We start from the raw sequence: 20130 nt of genomic DNA on the forward strand, positions 1-20130 counted from the left end.
CATCTTAAAAGCAGGCGTATCTGTGGTTAAATCACCGCAAACAATATCCGTTCAGGAGTCATTCTGACGAACTTAAACTTTTTTAAACAAAATTTTAAACTTGGTTTTATTGATATTCGAGTTTTTTAATTATTGTTCTGGTATAAATTAGGCAAATTATAAATAACACTATTTATTGGATTTTTTAAATTATTTGGCAGACAAAAACATGGACTTTACACCACCAGTATTTTGTATCCATTTGCGCCCTCCCCCTTGCGTCCTTGGAAAGTAGAGAGTCATACAATTTATAATATGGGTATACAAAAATAAAAAGGGCTATTTGACCTTTATACATTTCTATTTTTTTGGGTTGGAAAATAGTTATATCATATAAAAAATGTTTCATAAGGCTAATATTTGAGGAAATTTTTTTTTGAATTTTTTTTCTTCTCAATACTAAATACTTATCTAGCTTGTTTGTTGTTGCAACATCATATTAATTTATAATCACACTTACCAACAGGGTTATAGAAGATTCAACAAAAGTTGCAGTTTGACATATTTTCGTTGAAATGCGTTTATTTTTTTGCATGTTGTAAATGTGCAACAAAAAACATTAAAGGTTTAATCAAGTAGTCATATATTTAAAGTAAGAACTTATCAAATAAATCCATCAAATTAATTATACAAGCATTGTTACCGATATATAAATAAACCAGGTTTTAATTTTCTTAAAAACATAACACATAGACAGAAAAATTAGGGGCTTAACATAAAAAACACGTTGTTTTTTTCGTTCAAAATTGCCTTTTTCTTAAAGTAATTATTTTATTTTTTGTTAATTCGCTATATAAAGGGGAGTCCTTATAATATTTTTCAAGTCATTGCTTAGCTGGAATGGTTTTTGTTATCCAAAAGCAGCGTAAAATTAAAACACGAAATTTTTTTGATCTGTTGCATCGGAAATATCAAAAGTAGCGTCACACGTAACACAATAACTCACTAACTAATGAAACATGAAACTTTGACAGCTGTTTTTTGAAGGTTGGTACTAAATAAAAATGAGTTAAATTTCAAAAAAGCATCATCTATTTGTGAAGCCTGGGACTATTCAGCCTATGTGTTATATACAAATGGACAAATTTTTATTAAGTTGGAAGAAAAATAGTTCACAATTTTTACGTACATATAAACTCATAGACTTTCGGATTTTACCATGTATATTAAGTACATTTATCTATCGCTTACATTATGATCAATTAATTAAAGTTATAAGTTATGTTTATCTAGGGGGAAAAAAATGATTTCATTATCTTTCTTTGGAAAATTATTTTTTCCTTAAGGATTACGTGTTTCAAAAAATGAAATAAAATAGATAAAAACATAAAAATGCCTGAAAATAAATATAAATCGATTATTCAGCTTTTTTATAAAATGCTTGAAAAAAAAAACTTCTTAAAATAGTTACGAGGAAGTAAAATATATATTTTGTAGTTTTTTTATTCCTTGTAACATATAAAAAAATGACATAGACAGGTTTTTAATGATTTTGATCTGTTGAACATCAAGTTATATACCTTAACATGAAATATTATTTTTGAAAAACTATATTTAAAAAAAATTATTTACAATATTTATCAATTATTATATTTTAATCCATCATGTTTTTTTCTCAATTATGATAACTCCTTTATAATAACTTTTTTAAATAGTTTTTCTGTATATTTTTACAAATATTTGAATGAAATAAGTCATTATTAATTCGTAGAATATCAAATAAGGAAAGTCTAAGAGCTACACAATATATTATAATCACTTCTAATTTTTAACTTTTACTGGAAATTTCAACAAAAAAAAAAGAAGATCAATAATTACCTAAACTAGTAATCAAAAAAAGAAGGGAAGATGATAATATGTCAGATTAGTGAGTTGATTTTCATGTATTACCAATAATGAAGTTCAAAGGGAGTATTTGCAATACTATAATGCTTACTTATACTTGATCAGTACAACCCTATCTGACCAATTGAAGGAACTTAAAAAAATATACAACTAATGTTTACTTTTTTAGTGAAATCATCTCTTTCCAAACTAACATTATTGAATAAACCTTTGTATAAAAAAACACTATATATTTACGAATAAATAAAAAAAATTATCAGATCATATCAATGCCTATTTTTTTTCTCTTTTACAGTTCAGACAAAACCTATAAAAATAATGCAAATTTGATTTATTTTTATGGCGCTTTAGCTTGATGAGTTCCCATTTCCACTAAAAAGTTTAAATAATATATGTATGGTAATAAAAAAAAACAATTTTTAGGGACATGATAGCAAAAATAATCGTTTTTAAGATTAAAATTGATATTGAAGCAATGAAAATATATGAGATTTTACTTTAAAAAAATGGATAATACTGAGTGTTGCAATTAAAGACATATTGGTTTGACAATATTAATAAATTATAATTAATTTGGTGTTAGAATGAATTAATAGGGTGTTATAAAAGTTAATAAATTATATTGTTATTTTTTATAGGCAAGTCATTCGCACTAAAGAGATCTATCTAACATTATATATACAACACACATATTATCAACAACATGTCCTCACTGCGATCCAAGAAAAAAAAGTAGGAAGAATGGAGATGCTCATGAAGAATCTGGAAAAACTCATTTAAGCACAATGCCCTCTTCAGGAGGAGGTTCCAATTCAAACACTGTCTCCTCAAGCCCTTCTTCACCACTTCCAAACAGTCCTGCATCCCCCAAAGATCCTTTGGACGACATTCAAACTCTTTCTTTGGAAGAAGTGAATTCCACACCCGATCATAAAGGGAGTGGAAAGTCATCTTCTCTAAAGTCAACATCATCTTCCTCCTCCTCCAAGTCTCGCAGATCCAAATCGCATTCCAAAAAACAAAAACCCTCTTCAGGAAATAAAAATCTGAATTCTTCAAGTGGGGATTCCATCTTTCAAAGTCGAGGAGCAAGCTCTGACATCATTCGTTCTGGTCATCTCGAATATAATACTATGTATGCATCTAATGACTGTGGATTGACTGGTCCAGTGACTGTGAATGTTGTCAATGCTCCAAATAACTCTACGATGCAATGCGGATGTGAAAATATTAATTGCCCTTTTTGTAATTTGATGTTGAGCATTGAAAAGACTGATCCCACTGTGCTTCAGTAATTCGAGAAGACAGAAAAAAAAGGAAAATCATCTCAAAACAAAAATGTGTTAAATGAGATGAGTCCTTTAAAATGAATCAATTGCTATTGTTTCATTTATTCGACAAAAATGTCGTACAATTGAATCCTCATTGTTTAGTTTTTAAGACAAATAATTCAAATGTACATATGTACAACCATATGCATTCCGAGTTGCATTTTAATCCCTCCCCTTTAAAGTCAAGTATATTAAGTTATTACAAAAATTCAATTCAATTTAATTTGCTAAACTGTTTATTTTTATTATTGATTACATACAAATGACAATTTCATGTTTCATCATGTCAAATAACGATACATTTGAATTTAAAATCCCACTTTTCTAAATGTACAAATTTGCATTATTTTACAATCTGAATATAGAATTGAAATCTTTATTTTATTTATATGTACTTCACCGTTACTTTCTTATCTCAAATTCAATTCTCATTCGATTCACAAAATAGTATTTTTATTATGTATGTAGACATGTTCACAACGTATGTTAACAATATCAGCTATTCGGTCTTGTTTGTTTTCTTTTGACTCGTAAAAAGGTATGACGGATTTTGGTGTGCTCCGTGATTTTCTACTGTTGCAAAAGAAACAAAAAAATGGAAAGAAAGAATATATATATAAAAGTCAATTTATGAGAAACTTTAATAAACACTTATAAAAGATTAATCACAAAATGCTTAATTTTGAATAATAAACAATCTGTATAAAGTTCGTTAATAATTTTCCTAACAATTGATTTTTTCCTTTTTTATATGAAAAAATTGCAGAGCATACCAAGTAATTTTACCTTTCCATCCTTCAGAAACAAACATATAATGCAAATATTTTCGATATATATACCAATGACCAAAAAAAAAAATCGCCTGAGAATTGAATTCGGAATTTCTAAAATAGCGGTTTATTTTTTATAAGACATACTATCCATCAAAATAACACTATTATTGTATTTTACTGTCCAAGATACTAATTATATAATATCAGTATTTAGTTTCTAGTGTACATATAAATAATTACCTAAAGTTCATTGTAAAGTATTGTATCTAATTTTAGAAAGTTATCTGACCGTACATTTTGATATACTAAAATAAAAATAAATATTCATAAATATTTGTCCAAAAATATGCCTTTATTCAAATACTCAGATACATACGAAAAAAGGGCTAATTAATTGGTAAATGTGTCTATATTTGTTACATATTTAATTTTGTTGTACTGTTTTAGAAAATATTATAATATATATTAATTTTCTGTAAAAATAATACTTGAGAATTAACGTCATTTGTATTCATAAAATAAGTTATTGAATTGATACTATTTATGAATAATCTCAAAATGAATTTAGAAATGTACAAAATTAATTAATTTCATAATATTTTGCAATGTGTAGTAAATAAAAATATTAAAAAAAGATTTTTATAGTACAATATAATTTTTTGTTCTCATATAATTATTTCATTCCTTGATCGAAATGAAGAATTAATTTAAAACATACACAGCATATTATGATCACGAACAAACCTGCAATTAAATTGAAATTGTTTAATATCGATTATTTAAACAAAAAATATATCTAATTATTTGAATAAATATATTAATATGTTTTTAGGAGATTGTGTTATTCTATTATTTTGTATAAAAATGTTTAAATATTTCAAAAGATATTTAAATATCTTTTATTTGCATAAATTAAATCTTTATTGTTGTATTAATATAAATACCTAAATACATATACCAACTTTATTTTAATCTAAATCTTAAATTTCCCAATTAAAATAATATTTAAAATAGTTAAATTCTGTACCCCCCCCCCTCCTTTTTACTACTACTTCCAAGATATCTTAATTAAAATATACATATTGTGTACAATTTGCAATGTCTGTACATGTAGAAGCTTGTATAGCAAATTGTATAAGTTGCAATTTATTTGTCCTCAAGTACAATATTTAATAACAACATTGGTCATTCTCATAATAAACTTTTAATTTATTCGACTTTTCCATTTTGACACATTTTATACTACATGGTTATTATGGATTTATAATAATATAAAAGATGGTTAGTTGAACATTATAATGTGCCACATAATCCTTATATTTTAGTCATTTAATTTGTATATTAATAGTCAAAAATGACACTATTAATTTATTGGCATACATGAAATATTCAATTATTGCATTATTTTCGGCATAAGCACTGTAAATTTATTATTTTAATTAATCCTTTCATTTTCGGTTGCAAATTGTACAAACTGCAATTTCTTTGTCTTAAAATTCATTATTAATTTATAACATGAGGCATTCTAATTACGAACTATTAATTGATACTATAATTTTATTTGATCCATTAAAACTGCATGGTTATTACTCATTTATGAATAATATAACCCCTGACAATTGAACTTTATAATGTGCCACATAATACTTATATTTCAATCAATGGTATGTAATAGTCAAAATTTCATCATTTATAAATAGGTTCAATTATTGCATTATCCTCATGCCAAGTATTGTAAATCATTTATTTACATTTCTTTATTGCAACTTGTTCAATTTGTTCATACAAGTTAAAATCTGTACAAAATTGCAACTTGTACAAAACATATTATATCTTACATATGTGTTTAATGCATAAAGTGTGGGATTACAATGGGTTAATTACGCTTGTTGTAATTTTTATTAAAGTCACTTTTTTCTTCGATTTTTATCAGTTTTTTGTCGTGGTTGTTATGTGTACTCTACATTTTATAAATGTACTAATTATTTGTGGCTTTTGTTTCTTTTTTTAAGTAGATATATATGTATAGTTACAGTATCCGTTTTAATAAAAAAAAGTAATTATGTATAGGTTTATAAGATAAATATGTAATGTATTATCAAATTAACAAACTTGATTAGACATGTATTTTCTCGTTAGCCATGTATTTTTTTCTGTAAATATATTTATTACAATAAATAAAATATCCCTTTGAGTAATTCTTTTAAAATGAAACGAAAATCTTAAGAGATGAAAAAATACACCTTCCCTTAGTCATGGATAGTGATGAAAATCGTGTGGATTTTAGGCATGTCAAAAAAAACAATGAATATCACCTAGTAACCCTGACAATTTAAAGAATGTTTTGGAGGAGAGCAGCTTTACTGTTATGACGCTTCATTAGACCAAATACAATCAGCTGTGACAAGGGAGGAGGGGGAAGAGAGGGTGAAGGAAATCAACAAGGATATTGACAAGAATTACTGCAATGTCGATTCCCAATTCAACTCGAAATCTTACAATGACTTAAAATTATAATTCCGCAACAAACCCTCAAGTTTACTCTTCATCTTTTATGGGCACACACGAATATTCAATCAAGTTTTGAATATAATGGAGTATTGTAATAGTGAAAGAATTTCAATACTCAAGTGTAAAACAATAATGAAAACTGCTGATTCATTTTTCAGATTCCAATTCCAAAAAAAGCTGACCATCTAAAAAAATACCCCCACTTTTCATCACTAAACTGTGTTCCTTCTGCAAGAATGAAACTATGATATCCTCTCATCTGTTTTATTAATGCTCCAAAGTTACTCCCGTCGTAAGGATGGTCGAGTCTAAATTAAAAATGAATTATAGCCAGAACTGATTCGCGAAGATTGGCTCACTATCCCATTTTCCATATAGAAGGATGGTTTGAAGGTAAAAACCTTCATTCACAAAGTTCAAAGAATGCTATATGCTGCAAAAAAATGATATTTGCCCTGTCTCAAGGGGGCTCCAAAAATGTGTACATAGTTGTTTAGAGGTCTTCAATACTCTCCCTCTACCGAAATCAAGCCCAGAAACAAATTAATTCCTGTATGTTTTTTTTGTTTTTTTTTCTATGGTTGACATACGGCGCTATACCAAGATCAGATTACCCATTAATCTTTTACACATAATGTGTAGAGTTTGTTTCTCTTTTCGGATGAAGAAGCAGTGAAGATGGCCCACTCTTTTAGGGTTGGAAATCTAAAGAATGGATTTTCTTTCCCTAAGATATAATTATTTAATTCCTGAGAAGTAAATTTATTTTTGTATTAAATACAACACACCATTCATATTTACAATACCGGATTTAACATATGCGTGTGCTCATAAAAAAAGGAGACTTACACTGACAATTTGTTGCAGAGTTGTTTTTTAATGCTCCTTTGATTGGTTAGATGGAGTAGCAAAGATTAAGTATAAGTAAGCCTTATAGTATTATATTTACTCCATCTAATTTAGTAATCTTGTGTAAATTCTACGCACATTCAGTTCAAGAGATTGTGGAGTTATAATTGTAACTCCTTGTTGGACTACGAGTAGAATTTATTTACTTCCTTCTCCCCCTTGTTAAAGCATTTAAAATGTAATGAAAGCTGAGCTCCACTCCGCCAAAAACATTCACCAAATTATCAGAGTTACCATGTTAATTTTTGGTTTCTAATATTCCCTAAATGCTAATAATTAGCATACTAGGTATAAGGATTTGAAATGGGGGAGGGGGAAAAGAACATTATTTATTAACACCATCTTTATAAATCCAGTTTTTATAAGATAATTGAACTACTATTTATTATCAATTATAACTATTACATTATACTAGTAATCTGAAAGATATTAGTGATATTATTCAATATTTCTCCTTATTTTGAAAACTCAAACGTAATAGCAAGTAAGGAGCTCTATATTTATTTTTAAGTAGATATGTCGCCTTTCAAGGCTGTTAACAAATACTTTTTTTAATTTACTCTCACGAGTATTTAGAGAGTCTCCAACCCTACAGCATCAGGATGACCATTACAGCCTATACAACCAAGAAGAACCAAAACTTCTCAAGCAACAATATGGGTGACTTTTTTTGGATATTGATAATACAAAATGATATCGATATAATAATTGTTCATACTGAGACTTCCTTTAATCAACTAAAAAGAAGAGTTCCTATTAATAATGAAAATTGTGTTTTTATACAGACGTTAAAAAACCCAAAAATTAAAATGGTAACCCAGAAAATTAGAGGAATGTAGTCGAAGAGATCTCCTAAAATCAGCTGCTACAAGGGAGAAGGAAATAAACAAGAATATTGGCAAGAATTACTCCGATGTTGATCTTCAATCCTACTCTCAGTACAACAAAAAGTTACAATTATAACTCTACAACAAATGTAAATCTTATCATATATCGCTAGCGTTGGGTCTGTCGTTATTTAGGACCAAAGATGGCAGTGCGTCCAGTTCAGTATGCAAATCAGGACTAAAACATATAAAGTTTGGTCCTTGATAACGACACCAAAGTTTATGCCTTCTTATTTTAAATCAGTTATAGTACAGGCAGCCCGAAGGAATTATAGGACCGCTACTAAAACTCTGATGGACCAAAAAATGAGGACTGACACAACACTATGTATAACCAACCTACAAATTTTCATAAAAATCAATCAGCCATGTTTTGCGTATTCTGATTATAAAAAGAAAAAAACGAATTGAAAACAAAACCTCAGTTCAAATATAGTTGGCGGAGATAATAAATTATTATAGAAATATTTTTAAATGCTCCGTCTTAAGAACCAAAAAGTCATCATTCGATTACAAGAAATATCATCCCTGATTTAAAAAAAGAAAACATATGTAATCTGCACATCTCTAGTGATGACAATATATAAATTATTCAATATAAAATTATTATATATCTCTTTAATAACGTCATTATTTGACCTAATGTAAATATTATAAAACTACTATTATTAGATATGTATTATTAGATAGCATGACATTTGTATAAAGTCTGATTAGAGAAACTCCTATTCTTATCTATATTAATAAAAGTAAGCTTCTCTGTATGAATGTTTGAATGAAAATAAGGCATTTTTGATCTAAAAATAACATTTTGGTCATATCAATGAAGTCTTGCAGGCATTTTGCAGGAAACATTGATGGTGTACACAGAATGTATATAGAGCCAACTCCTTTGTACCATATTTATATAAACATTTCCCATCTAAAAAAATAACAATGTGGTTGTATTGATGAAATATTGCAGTCGTGTGTGTAGCATGGAGTGTATACAGGGTATATTGTGCTGTCTGAGGTATCTCATATTTTTGATCTAAAAGCTGACAATGTAGTCGTGTTCATGAAATATTGCATGTGTTCTACATGTAGTATCGAGCGTATGTAAAGGATGCATTGCAAAGTGCTCTTTAATATGCCCCATATACATATTTTTGGTGTAAGAAATAACAATGTAGTCGTATTCAGGCGTTTTGGGTGTATTTAATGAGGTTTAGTAACGAGCGTGAGTAAGTAAATTATTGCCACTAGCACTCTAGAGACTAAAGTTATCCCTAGCTCAACACATCTTATTAATTATATTTTCAGAATTCTTATTTCCTTCCCTAATATTTTCTTATTGGTGTAGTTTTTTTGTCTGTCTGCTTTTTCCCTTGAGTCCTTTAGTATATACTATTTAAAGTCATAGATTTTTTAAAGAACAATATTGATCGAATAACTATACCACAATGGCATATTAAATATATTTGCGATAGATTTTGGTTTATAAATTGTTTAAAGTATAGTATATTTCCAATATTTAAATTCGTTTTTGTACAATTTCCAAATAAAATGCTATTATAATTACTATATTATTAAAACAAATTTTAAATTGTATATCTTATTTCATTGAAGTAGGTATGTTATAAAAGAGTGAAATCGCTTATGGATGTATAATAAATAGATAACATTACAAAGTATTAATAACAAATTTGTGAAAAATTATACAAACATCAATATCGTTTGATTTGTTATTATTAAATGCAAATCCAGCGAAAGGTTACCCGGCGTGGCTCGGGGAGTGTTAAAGTTTTCTTAAAGACATTATAATATAGCACCTGTACATTATATGACACGCATTATTATTAATTTCAGGGAATTTTTTTTATAAACTTCAAATAACATGACTATATTCAAGCATCAAAAATTTGTCTAGATGATAAGTCTATCTTTCATTTTTGTTAAAAAAATGCCAGATCGTAATTCGCAAAGAAAATTGCAAAAACTGCTTTGCACTAATTTTGTAAAAAAAAGAAAGTATGTTAATAGTATTTATTGGTATTGTAACGAGGAACACAATCTTACCAATAACTTATTCTTTATTGCAAATCCAAAATAATTGTGGAGAATAATGTTTTCAAAAAATAAACCCTCAATAATTGGTTTGTTTTTGCAAATATTATAAGTTTATGTGTGAAATGCATCGTTTTGTGGCATTTCTTTATAAGAATTGAAAATTGGCATGTAACGATTCTTTTTTTTTTCGCACCTGAAGAAAACGAAACTACAATTTTCAACGATTTTTTTTTGTACACAACTTTTTTGATTTGGAATACATTTGAAAACTTTCTTATTCGTATAGTTGTTTTTGAGATGCCAGTCACCTTTTGACTTTAACTCAGCCCCTTATCTCCAAAAAACATTTTTTTTTTTTTTAGGATAAATAAGTCCCCCGCCCCTTACATTATCTTCCCCCCCAACACCTAAAAACTGTCATCCCGTCTTAGCTTGACCAGTTTCTAAAGAGGTCCCCGCCCAAAGTTTCAGTCTCCTAGGCCCAACAGTCAGGGCACCCATAAAAAACGCACACAAAAACTCTATAATATACAAATATAAAATAGAGCTGTTCGTTAATTATCTGTCATTGGATCTGTAAATAATTTTATTATTTGATCTGTTAAGTAGATCTATATTGTTTCTGATGTTTGTTACATTATAAGACATAATTATAATCTTTTGTAGTAAAATTAATTTAAATAACATTTTTAGCACCTGTTCTAATCTCAATTTTAAATTTTCTTTTATTATTTTATTAATTTATCGGGTGTAGAAAAAATAGTGAGACATTCCAAGACTACAGTTATAAGTAGGTGTTGTTGATGAAATATTTAAGTTCCGATTATTTTTGAATAGCTTAGATCCTATGCCTTTGATTGATGTACATGTTGTAAACAAAAATTATGTATAAGTCGCGATGGAGACAAGAAGAGTTATCATACGTAATTTGATCTGCGCCAGGAGGACCGCTTCAGATATCATGAAAGCCTTGAACGTCAGCAAGGCCAGTCTATCGAGTCACAAATTGTTTGGCTGATGGGAACAACCATAAGGACCAGCCCAATAGTGGAAACCCACCAAAGTGAAGCCTGAAGACATCATGAAGCCCTTTAAGGTCAAACACAACGATGAAGATGTTAGAATACGCAGGAGAAGAAAGTGTATCGGTCTAATGTGGGCCAGTCCGTCTGAAAGGCTAGAGGAAGGTCACTTAGAAGAATTGAGAGGTCACTGCTGTCCCAACGTTAAAAAGGACTCAGTCTTCAGCAATGTTAATAACTCTTGAATGTCCTGAAGCACAACAGCAAACGCGTATTTTTTTTCTTTGATGAAAAGATCTTTACCCTTGACCCCGTTCACAACAAGTAAAATCATAGGCTGGTTAGCTTCGACTTGGCTAACAGCAGCATCAGGAAAGTCACCAAGACCAAACATCCGGCCTCTGTGATAATGTTGGAGGTTGTGGCATCTACTGGAGAGAAAATGCCTCCAATCAAAGCTCCAGCTCGTATTGCTAATATTGTAAAAGAGTGGATAGGTAGTAGCATGAATTTCTGGTCCAAGAACCTTCGGCCCCCTCAGAGTACAGATCTGAAATCCTCTGGATTACTCCATTTTGTGGCAAATTGAAAAGAAGGCCTGCAAAGTCTGCCACCCAAATATTGATACCCTGAAGATCTCCGTCAACCATTATCATAGAGGATCATGAAAAAGGACTACTTTGCTAATGTGCTAATTTTAATGACGACTTAGAGGAAGGTCTCAGTACTTTTTCTACACCCGGTAGATGAAAATGTTTTTAAGTCTTGTTCGTTATTTTTCATGTTCAATGTTCATGCGTAATTGAAATTAAGTAATTATTACTAATAGATACAATTATCAATTAAAATCTACTCCATATGAATTATATACATACAGGATGAATGTTGAATATGAATGATAAAGTAAGTTAATTTGGATTAATTATGTATTGCTTTAAAAGTTAGGAAAAAATGCCAGTGCCTAAATAAACCAATGTATGAATGTTCCAATGAGGCTTAAATTATAATTTAGATAAATTTAACTTAGTATAAATATAGTTGTTTTTAAAAATATCTTAAAACCACTAACAACAACACTATGCAACAATATTAAGGCCTTGGAATGTCCACCAGCTTGCACCCACTAATGTTATTGCAATTTAAACCGTAGATTACAAAAATGACCATTAAAACTTTAAATCACAAAAGGTTTGTTCTTTAGAGCTTTTTTATCAAGACGTGTTAGTGTATAATTTCGAATTAGAGCCATATTTTGAAGTGAAAGAAAATATAAAATAAAACTGAAAGTAAAACCAATTCCAACATTTGAAAGATACAATATTTATTAATTTGTCTCTAATACAGTTCCTACAAAATGTGTTTAATCATACAAAATATGGTAAACTATAATTGGATGCTAATATTTTTTTCAACTACTTTAAATTATGAATAGCTAAACCTAAAGAATAAACCTTATATTATTCTTTAGTTTTAGCTTTTTTTTTTTTTTTTTTCATTTTAACCTTTAATTTTCTTATGCAATATTTAATAAATAAGTAATAAAACGGGTTACGAGAAAAGTTCCGCAATTAAATATAAATAAGGAAATTAGATAATAAATAAATAGTTATAAAATATATTTTATATGAAACATATGTAAAATTGGGTTAATCTTCCTCCCTCTAAAATATTGACATTAATTACCTACTAGCACAAACACACTATCTTAAAGATAGCCAATTAAAAAGATGTTATTAATATTTATATTGTTTATGTTGAAATTCTAAAGTTAAACTGTATTCTATAAACTATAATTATGTAATAGGTAAATTTCTATTGTAAAACCTCCTTGTATTATTTTTTTTTTGTTTTCTGTCCATTTGATATAAATATAATTAACCCCTACACCCCCTTATGACACTCTTGAAAATGCAACACATAATTGACCATTTGAAAATACTGATTTTGGTAAATATAAAGCAATTTTTTCAAATGTTTTATTTATTGTCATTGCTAGTTTTCCATGTTCCTTACTTCAACCATAATGAAAATTGAAAATAAATAATAAGACTAACCTGATCATCCTTTGCCTAATTCTCTTTTATAATTCGTATTTAATATATTTTCTCCCTTTTTCTGTAAGTACAATAATTCGTTTATTTCAATTTTTTTTTATAAATTTTCGAATCTACAACCCATACCTTTAAAAAAACTTTGAGATACATGGAATCGATCTTATTTTATGAAAAAAATCAACTTATTAGTGAAAAATCAAACTTGCTCTCTAGAGCCCAGTAATCTGGTGTGATCAGAATTAAACATAGCCGTACTTAGATAACTCAAAATTTTGAGCAACCTTTCTCCATGTCTACAGTTTGTATCCGTCTCAGTTTTTGAAATAAATGCATTTTTATCAATGTTTTTCTAAGTGAGACATACTTCACACACACACAACAATAAATTATTTTAATTATATAGGATTACAATTAGCCAAATGATCATTTTAATTATATGTAATTTCAGAACATTTTCATGCAATTTTACATTACTTATTTAAATATGTTTCAGGAAAATTAAAAGTTAAACTAAAATCAATTATCAAAATCGAAATTTTCTTTGACAGCAATGGTGTTTGTATCTAATATACGGTTTATTTTCAAGTTAAAGTTATAATTTAAAGCAATTTAAAAAACTATCATCTTCCAAAAAATATAAAAAAATTTATTTGATTTTTGTACAATAAGAAACATTTTGTAGGAACTGTATTCAGGATAACATAATTTATCTTTTAATAGGTGGAATATTTTTATCAATTGTTATTACCTTTTATTTTTATCATTTATAGTCATTTCACTTAAACTTTAAATTTTAGAAAGCTTGAAAGACTATATCTATTGGGATGGAAAATTTTAATGTTAATTTTCGTCTTTAATGGCCGAAAAAACAATATTAATAAATTTATAATTAATTAATTGTAAAATCTGACGCTAGTACCAAGAGTCAATACTATGTTATGGTAATTGTCCAGCAGGGTCAGTGTGACGACAGTGTGCATCATATTAGTTTATCATTTAACCGCAAAAATACATTATTAGATTTCCCGAAGAGAAGGGATCAAGCAACGAAATCATAGATCGTCTTCCTAAAAGAAAATCTTTGCAAGAACTGGACATGATTGACTATGAAATGTAACCTTAGCCTACTTCATGTACTTTATTTGAATTCTTTTGATCTTGTTGTTGGGTTCTTGTGAAATTGTATTCCTTGGGTGGTTAATCAAGTTTGTGTTGCACTTTGTAAGTTTGTGTTTTTAAAGTTTAAAGATATCATTATTAAAAGTTTGTATTATGCTCAGTTCATTACTGTCACGTCTAAATAAACAGGACATTTGCATTAAGGCTATCCAGTGTCATTTTTAATCATCTTACACAGTGTGTCTTGAGATTTTATGCACTTTTGAAAGGTACCCTGACTAAAGAATGTTTAAGAGAAACGCTCATTAAACTGATGAGCATTTTAATTCAGACAAATGTCACCTATTCCAATAATTTTCTTAAATTTTTATTATAATAATTGACTGCGTTAATTTAAATAAGAGGTTTTTAAAGTTTTATCCTATAGACCTCGTGGTATTTTTTTTATGTTTTTGACAGTTTGCTCAAGTGGTTCTGTCTTTAATAAGGTTCTTTAAAAAACAATGATTAATCATTAGTAAGCAGAGTGAGTTTGGTGCTCTCATAACAATTCGTTAACATTTGACTCAAAATTAGTGAGATTTAATATCAATTCTCCACATTCAATTAATTGTAATCGATTTTGTTTTTTCGTAAGAAGATATACCACCATGCTAAAAACCCCTAGCCACTATTTAGATGGAAAAAATATTAGTATCTCTCTTGAAATATCCCATTAAGTATAATATGCTACAAAAAAAATGAAGCCGAAATTCCCGATATCTCTTTCTGAAATGCATCTTATGTTTTTTGTTACATTGTATTTCAATAAATTCTTCTAGTAACATGATTCCTGGTTTAAAAATCAGCATGAAGTACATTTAAATGTTAAAAGTAGACCAATACGTTATCATATTGTACGGTTGTCGATGTCAAGTTGGGAATCTAGGAAAGTTAATATCTTCCAAGTTTCTACTTCATCTAATCTATTTAACCAAGAATGGCTACCACTTAGTATATCACAAATAAAATAGGTATTGTTATATTATTATTCATATTTATGAATAAATATAATGAATATTAATTAGAGTTATGACCAAAAAACTTGCATTGTTTCTTATTTCGTGACATGTCTACCCAGTGATTCAAACGAACAATCGTTACTTACGGTAAATAAGCTAATTCCACAATAATATAATGTAATAGAAGACAAATGATTATTTTGAGCTATGATAAAATGACATTTCAGAAAGAGGATAAATAAAATGTTGAGAAGAAATTATGTAATATCTACTTACACTAATAAAGTGAAAGTCTTATGGTCAAAAAATTGTATACTATAAAATTGTGAAATGTATTTCGAGAAGTAATACAGTGTACATTAGGGTCTCTCAAGACATAAAACATTTTTTTTTCCTATTTGATCTCAGCTACTCAACTATGAAAAAAAAATTATCTAAAAAACGATAAGAGTTAGCGACGAGACCTTAAAGTCAGTTTGATGACTTGATCGTAAGGTGGACTATGAAATTTAAATTCAAATGAAGATTACACCAAAAATTCCGTATCACAAATCGATTTTAACTCTTTTGGCTATTAATATATAAATGTATGTCTGTTATGTAAAACTTTGGTCTGTCTAATTTGAAGTATCTCAAAGTAATTCAATAAAATATGTTTCAACTTTCTCCGGTCCACCGTACTCAATATAAAGTAATGTTCAGTTTATCTTTCAGAATTGTTAAATAATAGGACTATATTTCATATATTAGGATTATTTTTACTCAATAACGCAATAAATTAAGGTTATTGGATATATTTCCTTCTAAGTGTTATATTTTACATTCAGGATACATTTGGTTTTTTTTAACGCAACGTGGTAGAAATTGCTTTTGTTCCTAATCTGCTGTAATTAAAGGATGGAAGTTTTTCGTAAACATGAAAAGTATTAGTATTGAAAAAGTATAAATAACTTACTGGGGTGCCACAATACTCAATAGTATAGCTCGCATCGAGAATGTCTTCAATTCAAAACAAATGACTTCCTTGAAAAGGCTAACATACTGTAGTTATACCTGTGTGGGAACTGCACGAGTCAGGCTTTGTGTAAATTTTGTCATAGCTAGCGTCTCGAAAACTCTTCAAGGTGGTTCAGCTATATTCGAGGGAGGCCAGACTTGGACGAGTAGAGGATAAGATTGAGTTTTCTCCAATAGATGAACCTATAAATCGATATGAAATTATAGAATATATCAGGATATATAATAAAACCAAAAAATCACCTGGGATATCGGATCCCCCTTTTGAGTTCTATAAAACATTTGTATCAGTTGTTGTCCCAATCCTTCAGGGAGCTTACAAGGAAATCTTTGATTCTGAATCGATACCTAAGTTCATGAGTACAGGGACTCTAGTATTGATCCCTAAGAGAGGAAAAGATACTCTTGATATTGAAAAGGCCAATCACACTTCTGAATACATCTTACAAAATTTCGACAGGAATGTTAAACAAGAGGCTAATGAAGATCCTCCCACATATGACTCCACAGGAACGGAAAGGCTTTAAGAAAAATAGATTTTCTGAAGGCATCACATTTACAGTCCAAGATATGATCAATGAAATTAAGATGGCAGGCGAAAGTTTTCTAGTTTGTCTGATAGATTTCGAGAAAGCTTTTGATACTGTCTCCCGCCGATTCATTCTTCGGGAATTGTTCGAAGTATATTTTCCACACAAGTTTGTAAGAATGATAGCCACTATTCTCAAGAGTGTTCCTAGTATAGTATAAATAGGGGGACATATGTCCAGTTTCCTTAGCACAAGGGGATAGTCTATCCCCATCTCTATTCTTAATTGCTGTTAGATGTCTTCACCGAGAAATAAGGAGAAATAGAAAAATTAAGGGCTTTCAATATGTTGATAATGTTTATAAATCACTCTGGTATGCCGATGACCTCATAACTATCATAGAGGGTTCTACGGAGATCTTAACAAGCTCGATTAAAGGAGTATTTCTCACACTGGAAAGATTTAATAAAAACTCTGGACTCAAAGTTAATCTCGAAAAAACAGTGGTCCTTACGTCCGATGAGTTAGCTCTTATGGCAAAATTTACACATCTCAAGTTCTTCACTTCGTCTTTGCTCCTGGTTGTCAACATTGAAACATCCCAACCTGAGGGAGCTATAAAAATAATTGAGTCATTAATTTTGTCAAAACTAGACAACTTAAAAAACTTATATGTATCAATTCGCCTGAATCTTTTAGATAAAGTTAAAATATGGAACTCCATAATGATCCCAAAATGAATCAACCTTATAAAGTACACTCCTTTCAGAGAGGATATTTGCAAAAAATGTACAAGATTCGACCGGATTTCCTATGGAATAAAAATAGGGCGTATATGTCGCAAACCCGGTTAGAGGCTCCCATTAGAGACTGGGGACTAGGCTGCTTAAATCCCGAAGCAAGTTGGAAATCATTGAATTTTTCTTGGTTCAATAGGTTGATTCTTGGTGAGGACTTCTGGGCACTTAAAATTAAAAAAATATTTCTACGGGCAGTTGGGCTACCATCTAAATGGACGACTCCACAAAGTTCCACGGGAGTTATGCAAAGTTACCAAATCAGTGGACAATTTTGGCAAAGACTGACCTCCCCTTGAAACTCCATGTTCACAATAGTTCTTCCGTTACTTGGTTCACACGAGCCCCTAAATTACAACAATAGATTATTAAATAAAGACAAACTACTCAAGTCTGACGGACTTAGCTCTTTCGGACAACTGAGACAACACCGAAAACCAACTCTCACCTATACAATTCCCTGGTAAGAGCTCACGTCTTGAACCTTTGGCAGACCTCTAAAGATAAGCAAAGCTGTTGTGAACCCAACATTACTTGTCTCTTACCCTTTGGAAATGTTCCCCCCAGATCAGTTAAAATTGTAGTAGTAAGGAGTTTAAGGCATAATCACCCCAGGGAATTGATGAAGAAACGGCTACTTCATAGTCACGGCGCTCTTGACGACTCTATTATGAATAATGCCAAACGTATTTTAAATAGTTTCAAACACACCCTGGAAGAAGAAATAAAATGTAGTTTCTGTAAAGAGAAAGTGGAAACGTCCTCTCACCTCTTCATTGGTTGCCAGGAGTTATCGTAGATACGGGGCATGTTCGAGGAAAGGGTTAAGAAAGGCTACGAAGTAACAGTAAAGGAGAGGGACTGGCTTTTCTTGACGTCTCCAGGAGCTGACAAAGACATGAAGATAGAGACACTTTTCAAGGGGTTTCGTTTTAATGTTTACAGAAATAAATGCCACAGAGTCGAGTTAAACTGTTTAAAAATACCGGAATAATTTGAAGAAGAAACGCGTGAACGCGCACTCCTACGTTAATCCTGTGACAAATATTCAAAATTCTTTTTTTATTATTAATTATTATTCAGTGTTCTTCTTCTATTGTGTTGTTTTTCTTCTTTTGAATAATAATTAAAAGAATCAGCTTTATGTGGAGGGAGGGAGAAGAGAGGGAAATAAACTATCCATTGTTTAAATATTCATTATTGAGATAGAGAGTACTTTTGTACTGGAGTTTAAATTATGATTAATATCTTACATGCCTTGGGGGAGGAAAAAAAAATCCAGGAGTTATTTCGTTTTTGTTTTTTTTCTAATATGACTTGTATGATGTATTTAAATTTCAATCTATCAGGCTCTATATAGTCATTAGTAATAATTATTACCTACTTTTTTACCAATATGTGTGTTAAAGAAAATAATGTTTTATATTAAAAAAATAATAATAAGAAGATTTATTAGTTGGTCAAAACATCGAGAGACAAAATGTCGAATGTACAAAACTTCGACCAGAAAATATTAAATTTCAAAAATATAAAAACAATTTCTACCACATTTCATTCCAGAAATGTATTGCCCGATATATTTACACCACCTTCACAAACCCCTATTTATACGTTAAAATTTAGGTCTATTTTGGGTACTGCTGGTCCCTAAAAGGAGATGAAACCCACCGCTATAATTAAATTACTTTTAATGGCTCCTCTCAATACCACAATTTATTTCACTAAATTAGTAATTATAGCGTTAATACATATTAGATCTTCTTATTTATTCGATTATTTTCTTATACACAAGGAAATACTCGAATTATATATTTAATTTCGAATTATTTTATTAATACATACTAAGACAAACTCTTCCTATTTATATTCGTATTTAATATATGTACATTCTCCCTTTTTTATTTTTATTTTATTTTTCATTTATTTGCTGCATTTTCGAATCTACTACCATACCTTAACAAACTTTGAGACACGGGGAATCAATCTTATTTTATGAAAAAAAATCAACTTATTTGAGAAAAAATAAACTTGCCCTCCAGAGCTTAGGAATCTGGTCTGACCCGAATGAAATACATACTACGGTACGTAACTTAAAATTCTAAACAGCTTTTATTTTATGTCTAAGGTGTATATCTGTCTGTTTTTGAAATAAATACTCTGATAAGGCGTTTTTATTAGTGGAGAAACATCTACTATAATATTATATAATAATTAATAGTAGATATAAATAGGAAATGTAAATTCTT

General features: G+C 29.3%; 1 protein-coding gene and 1 long non-coding RNA gene across 4 annotated transcripts in view; one reads left to right on the forward strand and one right to left on the reverse strand.

Moving 5' to 3' along the window:
- Positions 1-6183, forward strand: part of LOC121128168 (uncharacterized) — a 152136-nt gene extending 145953 nt beyond the window's left edge. Inside the window, exon 2 of the mRNA XM_071892940.1 lies at positions 2523-6183. Within this exon, the coding sequence (XP_071749041.1) occupies positions 2670-3179 (510 nt within the window). The 5' untranslated portion in view covers positions 2523-2669 and the 3' untranslated portion in view covers positions 3180-6183. The remainder of the gene's footprint in view (positions 1-2522) is intronic.
- LOC121128169 (uncharacterized) lies at positions 3434-18827 on the reverse strand. Of its 3 annotated transcripts, none has more exons than XR_011783298.1 (10): positions 18654-18794; positions 18430-18596; positions 18287-18381; positions 17934-18231; positions 17602-17702; positions 17457-17539; positions 16998-17386; positions 16801-16941; positions 16496-16740; positions 3434-3788 (listed from the first exon to the last, which is right to left on the reverse strand). It is a non-coding gene; the product is annotated as an uncharacterized lncRNA (long non-coding RNA). The 3 variants fall into 3 exon arrangements; XR_011783297.1 differs by lacking the exon at positions 3434-3788 and adding an exon at positions 4320-4732 and having other exon boundaries at positions 17005-17386; XR_011783296.1 differs by lacking the exon at positions 3434-3788 and adding an exon at positions 16257-16424 and having other exon boundaries at positions 17005-17386; positions 18654-18827.
- Between the last annotated feature and the right edge of the window lie 1303 nt (positions 18828-20130).

The sequence above is a fragment of the Lepeophtheirus salmonis genome, chromosome 13, assembly GCF_016086655.4.
Source record: "Lepeophtheirus salmonis chromosome 13, UVic_Lsal_1.4, whole genome shotgun sequence".
Taxonomy (NCBI): domain Eukaryota; kingdom Metazoa; phylum Arthropoda; class Copepoda; order Siphonostomatoida; family Caligidae; genus Lepeophtheirus; species Lepeophtheirus salmonis.